The sequence below is a fragment of the Microtus oregoni genome, unplaced genomic scaffold (genome assembly GCF_018167655.1).
Source record: "Microtus oregoni isolate MIOR12 unplaced genomic scaffold, Mior012 000017F_ref0000208, whole genome shotgun sequence".
Lineage (NCBI taxonomy): Eukaryota > Metazoa > Chordata > Mammalia > Rodentia > Cricetidae > Microtus > Microtus oregoni.
Genome location: NW_024543076.1, coordinates 4433668 through 4446982, shown reverse-complemented (window position 1 = coordinate 4446982; position 13315 = coordinate 4433668). Strand labels below are relative to the sequence as shown.

Sequence of the window (13315 nt, the reverse complement as noted above, 5' to 3'; positions counted from 1 at the left end):
CTCAGTGGGTAAAGGTGTTCAATCCCTGACCTCACATAAGGGGAAGAGAAGCAGCTTCATGCAGTCCTGCTCTGACCTCACACACAGTGCTCACTCGTGCTCACCACACACATCGTATCTATACACACACTGGTTTTTTGGACACAGTGTTTCTCTATGTAGTCTTGACTGTCCTGGAACTTGCTTTTTAGATCAGGCTGGCCTTGAACTCAAAGAGATCTGCCTGTCTCTGCCTCCTATTATTAAAGGCTTGCATCACCATGCCTGGTACTTTTTTTTTTTTTTAAATGGGAATAATACAATAGTTTCTGATGAAGACATCTTCCCTTGAGTCCCCACTGCTGTGGTAAAGCAGCTGGCTTGGTGGTCTGTTCTTCCAGCGTTTTCTTGAAGAGTTCCCATTTGAAAAGGAGTTAGCATTGGGCTTTTGTGTCAGCGTGGTTGACTCCACCTCTCTTCTCCTCTCTCAGCTGCACTATAATGTGACGACAACCAAACTGCTGAACCCTGACCAGCTCCTGAATGAAATAATGGCTGTGCTCCCCAAGAAGCACGTGGACTTTGTACAGAAAGGGTGAGTCGTTCACTGCCGCCATTGCTGTTCACTCCCTCCCATTCGCGTCCCTCTCCAGAGCTGCGGGGCTAGCGCCACTGTTCGTAGTTGATTTCCTTTTAAGCTGAAAGCACTCATGGTCCCCACTTTCAAGATTAGGCTTCATCTCAGAATTGGGAACTCTGGGCTTCCATTTATTTTAGGACAATCCTCTAGGTCCTTTAATTTTCTGCTTTGTTATAGCATTTTCCAGTTGTAATCTTAATCATTGAGACACATTGGACATGTGGAAGTTTGTAGAATGCTTCTCTTTGACCAACTATCTTTTGGAGTTAGTTTTCAGTGGGTTAAGGAGTTAATTCAGCTGAATGTCCCTGCTGGGTGAGCTGTCAGAAGCTCCGTGGTGTAATCTCATGAGCTGAGTAGCCAGGTCTCTTCTGAGCATGCAAATTGTTCCTGCTTCTAAGAATTTCACCAATTGTGTCTTTTAGATGACTTATTTATTTTGATTTTAGTTTTTATTTTATGTGCATTGATGTTTTGCCTGCATGTATATATGTGAATCACATGTATGCCTGGTGCCTGCAGAGGCCAGAAGAAGGCATCAGATCCCCTGGAAATATATATATATAGCATTGTAAGCTGCGGTGTGGATGCTGAGAATTGGACTGGGGTCTTCTGAAAGAGCAGCCCTGACCACTGAGCCATCTCTTCAACCTTATTCATTTATTTGAAACAGCCTTACTATGGATCTTCTGATCTGGGTGGCTTCAGTCTCCCAAGCACTGGATTACAAGCATGCTATCACACCAGCTTTTAAAATCCCTTTATTATATAGCTGTGTGTACTGTTTATTAAATTTACCAAAAGCATGCAGGCAGGATAATCTATATAGAATTTGATTTGATTTGTTTGTTTGTTTCCTTGTTTACTTTTTTGAGACAGGACCTTGTACTGTTGTCCAGGCTGGTCTCAACTTTCAATTCTCCTACTTTGCACCCTAAGTTCTAGGTTATCTTGGGCTGATCTGGAATGCAATTGACTAGTCCAGGGTGGATTTGAACTTGTGATTTTCCTGCCTCCACCTCTGAAACACTGCGATTACAGGCTTGTGCCACCGTGGCCATGCCTGAGTAATATTTTAAAGACAATCCTTTGTGAATGTATCACCGTATATAGATAGATATGTAGATATGTCACCTGTGTGAGCTCTTGCATTTTTCGTTCAGCCTTATTAGAACATGTTTGTCTAACTCCTGCTTAGTGCTGCTTGTGTGTGGTGCTGTTTCTCTGGTCCCAGAAGCTCTGGCTGACTCTCACAGGCCTGTGCTGGTCTCTCCTTTGGCATGTGGTTCAGCAGCAGACCATTAGCTGAAATCCAACTGGTGCTTTGACTTGACATTGGGAGCAACTAGAATGGTCCAACCCACTCTGATCTGTTACTATCTGGTCGCTTTTACCTTGTGATGAAGCAAAAAACAGTATTCGGCTTCTCAGTGCTGTTATGGTTTTTAGTCTTCCAGGAGGATGGATTTGTCTTTACAGAGCTAAACTATTCTTTCCCTTCCTGTAGACTTGTACCTAGGATGTTCCTTTTGACATTTCTGATTCTGGCTGCTTATTTCTAAGATATTTTACCCTTTTCTCAAACTCGGTGTAACTGAGTAAGACAAAGAATGTTTGTGAAGTTTCATAATAAATAATAAAAACAGTTTTAGTTTTGCCTGGTGGTACATGCATGACTTTTCTCATATGAGGCTAGCCTAAGGGATATAGAAAGTTCCAGGCTCCTCTGGGCTATATGGAAAGATACTATCTTTTTTTGTTTGTTGTTTGTTTTGTTTTATTTTTGAGAGAAATCTCCTGTAGCTCCCAGGTTCTGGGAACCCAGGCCTGCAAAACCCTGTCTCAAAAATTCCCCAAATTGTCATACTTCTGAGGAACAGTGCCTAAATATAATAAGTACATAAATGCTTAAATATTTAGAGAACTTAAATTTTAAAAAAACCCGATGGGGGCTGGAGAAATGGCTCAGTGGTTAAGAGCACTGCCTGCTCTTCCAAAGGTCCTGAGTTCAATTCCCAGCAACCACGTGGTGGCTCACAACCATCTGTAATAAGGTCTGGTGTCCTCTTCTGGCCTGCAGACATACACACAGACAGAATATAGTATACATAATAAATAAATAAATATTAAAAAAAAAGAAAGAAAAAACCCGAGTGTTTGTGTTCTTATTTATTGAAGATCAGTAAGACATAGCTCTAAAATGTAAAGTAATTAATTATGTTTATATGAATTCAGTCCATGCCACTTTCATAGTCAAAGCCCTATTTTGTGTTGCCAGGGAAGGGAACCTGGCAGCTTTGACTACATATGCCCTATGCTTCCAGCATGGTGGCACACTGTTTTCCTGCTCTTATTTTTACTGGAAAGTGTTACAGCTAGCAGTCATAGTTTCTAAACTTGTATGAGAAAAGTCTTCAAGGCAGATTTTTTTCCCCCCTTTTGAGACAGGGTTTCTGTGTAGCTTTGGAGCCTGTCCTGGAACTAGCTCTGTAGGCTAGGCTGGCCTTGAACTCAGAGATCAGCGGGCCTCTCCCTCCCGAGTGCTGGAACTAAAGGCGTGAGCCTCCACCCCCTGGATGAGGCGGATCTCTTTCCAGAGGGTTGGTTGCTTCAGCTTTATTTAAGTAAAAGTCACAAGTTTCAGAGGTAAGAATGTTCTAAATCTCCCTCGTTTTCCTTTGTTGGGAATATTGTGGAAATGACCTCACATTCCTGTTGAAAAAGGCCATATAAAGACATGCCAGGTGTCCCAGGTATGCCTACTCTGTCCAACTATTTAAGAAGGACTTTTCTGTGGTTGAGGGAGAATGCTGATCAGGTTTTCATACCTTACTCTTGGGATCATCGCTCATCTGAGAAAACACGGTCACACCTCATCCCCACAGCATAGCTAGGCCAGTTGGAAACTGTATGGAGAATTTATTGTTTCCAGTGAAATAATGGCTCACTTCCCGCCAGCGCTTAGAAGTCTAGAAAACTCTTACATTATCTGGAACACTATGGCTCGCTGACTACCTGCTATCTTAATGTTTTTCAGTTACACACTAAAGTGTCAAACGCAGTCTGATTTTGGCAAAGTGACAATGCAGTTTGAATTAGAAGTGTGCCAGCTCCAGAAACCGGACGTGGTGGGCATCAGGAGGCATCGGCTTAAGGGTGATGCTTGGGTCTACAAGAGATTGGTGGAAGATATCCTGTCTAGCTGCAAGATGTAAATAATGGATGCCTTTCTTCCTGCCTGGATGAGCGAGGATGGCGTGTTGTGCACGAGAGACCCTATGACTGGTTGGAACTGCAAGCTCATTTCTAAATAACTGTCTTCAAGACCAAGACCTTTTTGTCTTTTCAACAAAAAATGTTATTTTATGACTGAATTTGAGGCAGCCAACCCTTCTGCCATTCTTTATTACTCTTTCTAAATCGTGTGACTTGGTGTGTTTGTAACTTGATTGTTCTCTGTTCACTTCCATAGGGATGCCAGCTCTTCCTGTGACTCATTCTGATGTACAATTTCTTTCTGCACTAAAACCATTTGTGAATATACCAGGCTTCTCTTTGTATCTAATTTTGATTGGAATAAAACCTCAAATGGCTTGCTGACTGTTAAGTAGAGACTATTTGGAGTGTGTTTTATCTGTTATCAAATATGCCTTGGGCAGAAAAACAGATAAGAATTCATTTGCATAATTTTTTCCTGTCTTTGATTTAAGTAGGATTTATTGAGATCGTTAACTAAGTCACAGCTGTGGTTACCAGAGTTAAACAACACATTTAATATGTGGTATAAAAGCGTATTGACTTCAGTAAGTATGTCCAGTCAACAATGATAAGTATCCAAAGTGCAGGCCCCATGAAATGTTACTTTATGGTAATCTCCCTAGGACTCAACATTGGCCCCAAATTTGTATTTTTATTTCATTTTATTGGTCTCTAAAGGCCAGAACTCAAGTTACATTTGTATGGATTTTACCAATTAAACTAGTTGGAGGAAAAATAGCACTGTTTCTGGTCAGTAGTGAGGGAGTGTTTTGTCATTCATTTATTCAATAAACATTCACTGAGGGCTTTCAGGCCCGTGCTTCTGGAGCTGAAGCTGGTGCTGCCTAGCAAACCAGGGAGTTCAGAATCTGCCGTGAGGGCCAGCCAGATGTTTTCAGTATTGACACATGATCGAAGGTAGAAATGATGTCTTGGAAAAAACAGTGTTTATTCTTGACAAACTAACAGGGATACACAGACAGAGTGGGAAGTGCGGTGTTCTTGACAAACCAACAGGGATACACTAGACAGAGCGGGAAGTGCGGAGTTCTTGACAGACCAACAAGGATACACTGAGTGGGAAGTGCGGTGTTCTTGACAGAACGCGTGCAAAGGCAAAGCCTTTCAGGTGGTGCTGAGTAGAGATTTTAAAGGGAAAAGGAAGTGACGTCAACTATTAAGAGTGAATAGATGGGTTGGAGATTTAGCCGAGAGTAAGGAAGGCCTGAGGAACTTGAGTACCCCACTGGGGAGAGTGGCCTGGGTAAGGAAAACCAACTGCTGCAGGGTTTTACACTGTTAGTGACAGCCTTCTTGACATATAAGTTACATCTTACAGCTTCCACCTTTTGGGACAGTGACATGACTCAGCAGGTAAAGGTGTTTGCTGCCACACCTGCCCCCCACCCCACGTGGTGGAGAAACTGTCCTCTGACTTCTATCGCATGCTCCCCTTCCCCCTCTTCCATGTAATAAGTGTAATTTTTTTTTTAATTAAATAAGGGCTGGGTGGCTCTGAGGTAAAAGCTTGTGCTATCCAAGTATGGGAACCATAGGTAGGATTTCTAGAACCCTTGCATATGCCCGCCTGGAATTCCGGCCTCCGAAGGTGGAGGTGGGATCCCCAGAGCAAGCTGCCAGCTCTGCGTTTGGTTGAGAGACCTTGCTCAGTGAATTTGGTCGCAGAGTGATGAAGGGTGATTGCTGGCACCAGCCTCGGGCTCTGCATGGACGTGCATAAACGCACCCACACCTGTGGACACGTGCACACACACATGCACACATGAAAATGGGGCAAAATAAAGCTCGTTGCTAGTTATGCGTTCATCACCACAATCTAATTTTGTAAGAGTTTGATCATGACAAGCTGTCTCTGGAAAGACTCACTCTCCATCCCCTGACCCCATAGCCCTGATGGACACACATCTGCTTTCTGTCTTTACAGATTGACTATTCTGCACAATTCATATAATTCTACACCAGTTTCACTTGGTTGCTCTGACAAATACCATGACCAAAAAGCAACTTAAGGAAGGAAAGGGTTGGTTTGGATTGGTTGACACTTCCAGGCCACAATTCATCACTGAGGGAAATCAGGGCAGGAACTCAAAGGCAAAAACTGGGGGAAATACTGCTTGCTGGCTCTTCGCAGACCCGTATTTGCCTGTCTTAACATTAAAACAGGTTGTTCCTATGTGTGTGGGCTTGTGGATGTTAACGCGGGAACTCTTGGAGGTCAGAGGGTATTGGATTCCTGAGAGGCGGGCTTAAGGGCAGTTGTGAGCCACCCAATGTGGGTGCTAGAATTGATCTTGGGTCCTCTGAAAGAACAGCTTGTGCCTTAATCACCAAACCAGTGGCTCTCAACCTGTGGGTCGTATTTCCTTTGGGATCACGTAGACATATTAGATATTTACATTATGATTCATAACAGCAAAATTACAGTTGTGAAGTAGCAGTGAAGTAATTTTATGGTTGGGGTCACCACAGCATGAGGAATTATGAAAGGACAGTGTGAAGTGCACTAAACCATCTCTTCAGCCCCAGCTAGCCTGCTATGGCTCAGAACCACCTACCCAAGAAAAAGTGCCCACAGTGGGCCCTCAATTCACGATTAAGGCAATCCCGCACAGAATTGTCCACAGACCATTCCAATCTAGGCATTCACTCAGTCGAGACTAGATTCTAGGCTGTGTCAGGTTGGCAAAGCTATCCAGGACAAAATAGGACTAAAGAGATGGCTCAGTGCTTAAGAGAACTTGCTCAATCAGGACTGGGGTTCAGATCTCAACATCCACATCAGCCAGCTCGCAGACCTCTGTAATTCCACCTCCACGTGGTCTTGCAGCAGGCACCCACACATACACATATGCACACACATAAATAAACCTGTTTTTACAAAAACAAAGCTAACTCGGACAAAGTGGAATCGCATATGTTGCCTTTGGGATCTAATTTCCCTAATGTTTTCAAGATTTATCATGATTCCTGTATTAGGACTTCCTTCTAATTTATAGCTAAATAACTCTCCATGGCGTGAATATAGTGCATATTCATCTTATCAGCTGATAAAAGGCATTTGGATATTAATACCTTTAAATCTTAGTGTCAGTGTGAACATTTGTGTGCAAGTTTGTGTGAATGTGGCTTTCAGTGCTCTTGTGTGTGTACCTAGCAGTGCAACGCTGACTGCCATCATCTTGAGGCACCACCAAACTTTTCAAAGACATTGTACACCATGTTACATTCCCAGCAGTGACGTACGAGGGTCCTGAGCTTTCCACACTGCAACACCTAATGTTTGTTAGTTTAACCGTCTTAGTAGGTGTGTCTTACCATGTACTTCCCTAATGATGAAAGACGTTGAACATCTTTCCAGGCACTCACTCATCTATATAAAAACGAAACAGCTACCCAGATCCTTTGCCTGGTTTCAGCTGGGGTTTTGTGAGAATCATAGGCGCCGTTTACAGATTATAGACGTAGGTTTGGTATCAACAGTCATAGGTGGCATATATGAGTTTGATACCATGTGATAGACAAATGCTTTTCTCATTCTAAATGATGCTTTAAAGTTTATTTTAAATGTGTGCGTATATGTTTGTGAGTTTGTGCGTGTGAATGCTGGTGCCCTTGGAGGCCAGAGGCGCTGGGTTTCCCCGGAGCTGGAGTTACAGGCGGGAACTGTAATCCACCTCGGGTTGTCCGCAAGAGCAGTAGCACTGTAAGCTGCTGAGCTGTCTTGCCAGCACCACATTCTATTTTTCGTTTATTTAGCTTTATGTCTGGGTTTCCTAACTTGATGGTAATTTTTGATGAAAGAAGTTTTAGTTTTCTGAAGCCCAGTTTATCTGTTCTTGGAAGGCATAAGACAGTGTTCTCTCTTCTTCCTCTGTGGGGAATGGCATCGCCTAGAAAATGAACCTCAGGCCGGGCGGTGGTGGCGCACGCCTTTAATCCCAGCACTAGGGAGGCAGAGGCAGGCGGATCTCTGTGAGTTCGAGGCCAGCCTGGTCTACAAGAGCTAGTTCCAGGACAGGCTCTAAAGCCACAAAGAAATCCTGTCTCGAAAAAACCAAAAAGAAAAAAAGAAAGTGAACCTCAGTTTACCAAAAACTGCGCAATTCATAGAATGTAAGCCCTTGTACATTAGTAGTATAATTCTTGGGGATTTTTGATTTGTTTGTTTGAGTCAGGGTTTCTCTGTGTAACCCTGGCTGTCCTGGAGCTTGCTCTGTAGACCAGGCTGGCATTCAACTCAAGAACTGCCTCTGCTCCTGAATATTAGGATTATAGGCATGCACCACCACTACCCGGCTTCACTTGGGGATTCTGAGGAGAGAGTTTGAGGCACCTCTCACTCTAGCTCAGGCTGACCTAGATCTTTATTGACTTATTAAACAGAAAATCACAGTGAGATACCATTTTTATATTGGTTTTAATTGTGTTTCTCTAATCACTTGCTATCTATTCTGGACAGTATGGAGAATTTTGAATGAGGGGGTTAAATATTAAGTGTATGACAAGCAAAAGTAAAAGGATAAGTAGTGACTAACATACCAGGAGGAACAGCAGAAGACGACCAAAGCCAGTGCTCAGCACAGCCAGCAGAGACAACAATTGAGAGTCCTGAGCGCAGCAGTGTCTCCATGGTGAGCAAAGGAACACATAGGAGCAGAGAGATAACATCAGGTCAGACAGTCGTCCTGTAGACACAACTGGGGAAACCGAGGCAGTGGACTGGAATTCCCTATTGAGCTCTCACTTCAGGGCTAAGCTTCCTGTTGTCACTGTAGGGCTTTCATATCATGGGATAAACGATAGGATTCTCTGTTAGAGATGCTTTGCATTCTAGTTGATCTCAAGAACTCAGAGTGGTTTTTACTCCTGATAGTCAGGGGAGACTAGCCCACCCCTACCGAGAAGCTCTGGAGGGCAGACACTTCAAGACAAACACACTTGGCTCTGAAATGGGAGTGGGCAAGGTGGGGTCCCGCTACGTGGCCTAGTCTGACCTTGAACTCAAAATCCTCTTGCCTCAGCCTCCTGAGTGTTGGGATTATAACTAGACACTACTGTGTCTACTTAATTATATTTTCTCAATTGACTTATATTTAGTTATATGTATGTATATTTGCCTTTGTGTGGGTATGTGCCTAAGGATGCCACAAGAGGGCTTCAGATCCCTTGAGCTGGAGTTAGAGGTGGTTGTCAGCCACCTGATGTGGGTGCTGGGAACCAAACTGTATCCCCTGTCTCTCCAGACCCCTGTAAAACATTTAGTCTGACAATTGCAGTCTTTGACATTTTACTACATTTACTTTAATAATTCCTTTTTTGGGTATCAGGTTTATTGAGGAGGAGGGATTTAGAGAAGGAGCTGTCCACCAGGGTTTAAAATCCTGATTTTATTTTTACATTTTAAATCTGCGTAATGATAAACTTGGTATTGTGTGGGGCTGTTGGAACTTTCTCGGGATTTCAGGGACAGGGCCTCTACATGAAGCTCCATTTCCCTTCTCACCCTCTCCTGACCCTGCCATGTCCTTAGCTGAGAATGTTTTTAAGAGAGAGAGCGAGGTGGGAAGAAATCATAGGGGACAAGTCCAGGGTGACAAGAGGCACCATCCATCATGGCTCTGACGACGAACAGTTGGCGCCTATCTCTTTACACTGTTTTTTTTTTAATTAACCTTTTTTCATTTTTCCTGCTTTAGATTTTCACATTATAGTCCTTTGTTCATCCTCTTCTTTCCTTTAGATAATGAAAATGGATCTAATATGAACTTAAACTCACTTGCCCTGGGTCGTCGCCAGTGCTTAATAAACTGTATTAGTATTTGTGGTAATGATAATAACCCACAGATAATGATGTCGCTAAAGACCAAAGGGTCCCCTTGCACGAGACACCCTTGCTTCCAGTTACCCAGCCTTGCCAGATTTAACAGGGACCTTGACTGCTTCAGATAGTCATTGTCCCCTTTAAATGACAAAGGTTTCGTGGAGACAAGCATTCTTCACTTAAGGGTTTTCCGGAAGGTCTGATGCACTGGGCTTCGGATAACCTTGTCCCTCTGTCACCATAAGTCATACTGCCTCTCAGGAAATTGTTCCCTGATGTTTGCAAAAATGAACTACTTAAAAGAAAACGAAAAGAAATTCCCTTTGTGCACGGACCACGCATTTCACTCTTGGCAATGAAACACTCAGGAACGTGGGGTGGGCTGTCCAGAGACTTGGATCTGTGTGCCATGAGGGATGGTGCATGGGATGGAGGTGACCCAGCAAAATCTGAGCAAGTGTGGAAGAGGGATTTGACCTTTCCCAGGTGGACCCAGGGGGTACAAAGAGGATCAAATGTGTGGTGTAAGGAGCCGGGTTTGGCTCCATCTGAAGTAGGATTTTATCTTTAGCTTCTGGAAGGAAAAAAAAATGCTTGTCTTGAAAATGACAAACTCCCTGTCCTGGGTACTTAGGTAGAAGTGGGTCCCCTGGGACTCTTGACAGGAGGCTAAAACATCCAGTGCTGGCTAAATCCCTTGAAGTTTCCTCTGAACCCCGAGGGTCAGCGATTATGCTTCTTTAATAAAAAAAAAACATTTAAAAAAGATTTGTATATCATTTCATGTATGTGGGTGCTTTGCCTGTGTGTGCATGTGTGCACCACATGCTGGCCCCTGCACGGTCGGAAGAAGGCACCAGCTCCCCTAGAACTGGAGTCACACACAGCTGTGAGCTGCCATGCAGGTGCTCTGAGTCTAGCACCTGGATCCTCTGACGAGCAGCCGGCGCTCTTCATACTGATCCACCTTTCTATCCTGGGTTTAATTTAGCAGCAAAGTTCCTCGTAGCTTCCCACGGAAGCGTGCTGTGCTGAGGGGTTCCATGGTATCTCACACATACCTTACACAATATAGGAATTGTGTGAGTGTGTGTTCATACGTGTGTGGGTGCATGTCTGTGTCCACAGATGTGTGTGTGTGTGTGCATTCATGTGTGGATGTCCACAATTGTCATTGGACATCCTCCTTGATCACTTTCTACCCAACTTATTCAGGTAGGTCTCTTGTTGAAGCCACGGCTCCCCAGTTCCGGATAGTCTAGTGAGGCAGCTTACCCGTGGGATCTCCTTCTCTGGCTTCTGAGCAGTGAGATGTGCCTGCCCAACTTTTTATGTGCACTGTGGAGATCTAAATCAGGTCTTTCCATCTATGCAGCGAGGGCTTTAGCCATAAGCCATCACCTCAAACCTCCAACACGATTCAAGGGAGCTGAGTTGATATTTGATAGGCTCTCTGCCAGTTTTCTCCTGGTCCTCAACATGGAATGCTTCACGGATTAGCATGCCTGCATCACTCCAGCTTTTGTATGTGTACTAAGCACTCTTATATATACTTATATGTATATGTACTTGTCGCTGCCTGGCAAGATTAAAAATCACGTTTCTTGTATCGCAGGTTTTGTTGAATAATTTTTGATCTGGGTCTTGTGTATCTAAGGCTAGCCTCGACTCACCATGTAGCCAGAGATGACTTCTGAGCCTCTCTGGTCACCCGAGTGCTTTGTTTGACCACATACCCTGCCACACTCAGTTTCTGTGATGCTGGGGACTGAACCCAGGGTTTTGTGCATGCTGGGCGAGCTCTATCCACCAAGCTAAGGAGACCAGCTCTAGTTTTGAAGCTTAGCATGAGATAGCACGAAATGCCTCCGCACAGCCCAGCTTTGTGGGAGGCAACCATGTGCCTTGCCGCTCGGTCTGGCCCCTGAGCACGGGGGGACAAGAGGACTCTGGGAAGTACCTGTGTGACGGTCCTGCAGAATTCTTTCTGCTGTCTTTTACTTCGCTGCTGATTGTTCTCTGAGTCTGATCTTGGCTAATAAGTCATTTGATTTTGGGGGAAAAAAATCACTTCTCCTTTCTGAGCCTTGCATCCCTCATTCACAAATGAGGTCACACCAGATACAGTCACCGCTGCTCTGTCACCGAGTGCCACGTCCCATTGCACGAGGAAATCTAGACATTTGTGTCAGCATTTATATCCGATATATGCACATATTTAAACTATCAAAATCTGCTTTGTTCTCGGCTGAATGCCGTCTCCTCTTCATGCACTCGGTTCTTCAGCTCACCATTGCTTAAATGTCGGATCTTCTTTGCCCCCCTAAATTCTCTGATAAAGCGTATTATTCCAACCATTTATATTTAACATTAAAGCTTAATCATGAAGTTGTTCACCATAGAAAATTATTAAATAAGTGAGTTTGGAATGAGCTAGAGCAGCTGAAAAACATGAGAGAGTATTTCAGAACGAGCTCGGGAAAGACATTTATGCATACAAAACAATGGAGAATCACAATTAAGAGCTCTGGGGAGCTCAAGCTGATTTGTCCAGCCATTACATAGTCATTTCAATTTAAATTAAAATTGTAACTATTTTCTAGTCTACTAAAATATGAGGTGTCACATTAAGAGTTTTAATGGTGCGTTCTCTGGGGAATGCAGAAGTGGGAGGCTATAGCCCATAAATAGCGATACGGTGCAGGGAGAATAAATTCTCGGCCCAAAATGAATATGATCAAAACAGAAATGACAACAGATTATCTTATCCCCTCTAGTGAAGCGCAGCTCACACATTAGAGCACAGAGACAGTTCACAGGGTGTCCAACTCCATCTCACTTTGTCAGAAGTGACGGGAAGAACACAAAACATCTGAATGGCTTGATAGACAGGCTCAAGTGTGGCCACGTTATTTTGTTACAAAGTAAAGTATGTTTTTAACCGCAGAAAGTGAGGGGATAGGAATGTTTGATATTTCTGATTAGAGCAACGAATCAGTCTTAAGTTCTAGCCACCGTAAAGCATGTACACCGCAATCCGGCTTCTAAAGGAGAGAGGGCATCAAGCTCAGCCATGTAGCTGTGTGTGTACCCGTACGTGGGCGTGGGCGCGCACCGGGCATGCGCATGCGTGTTTGTGTTTTGGAGTAGTTGGTCGGGCTGGAGGAAGGCCCGGTGACTGGACACAAGTGATTTGGGACTTGGAAGCCTGGAGAAAGAAGGGAAAGTGAAAGCCAGAAGTAAGAGATTTACTAGAACTAAATTTGGCTGAGCCTCCTGGTCGCCAGATGAAACAGAGATTAGGGGATTTTGTAATTATGATTTTCAGGAGGTTTTCATGCTTATGAGCGCCTGGAGCAATGATCCTCAACTATGAATACACAGTACAGTGATGTGCGGGATAATATCGACAAGTGAGCCCCACCCTAGACAGTCTGTCTGGCTCAGCCAAGGAGAGCAGGACACGCACATGCATGCTCTTAAAAAACCTCTCAAGTGGCCTGGGGGCCAGGCACACCTGTCAGTGGCTTATGACAGACAAACTAATATTCACTGTTCTGTAGAAGAGACAGATATCCTTTTAAAATCTTTAAATT

At 43.9% G+C, this 13315-nt stretch overlaps 1 protein-coding gene across 1 annotated transcript in view; it reads left to right on the top strand.

The window, feature by feature from the left end:
- Melk (maternal embryonic leucine zipper kinase) overlaps positions 1-4226 on the top strand; it is a 65376-nt gene extending 61150 nt beyond the window's left edge. The window contains exons 17-18 of the mRNA XM_041667602.1: positions 471-574; positions 3657-4226. Of these exons, the coding sequence (XP_041523536.1) occupies positions 471-574; positions 3657-3834 (282 nt within the window). The 3' untranslated portion in view covers positions 3835-4226. The remainder of the gene's footprint in view (positions 1-470; positions 575-3656) is intronic.
- The last annotated feature ends 9089 nt before the right edge of the window (positions 4227-13315 follow it).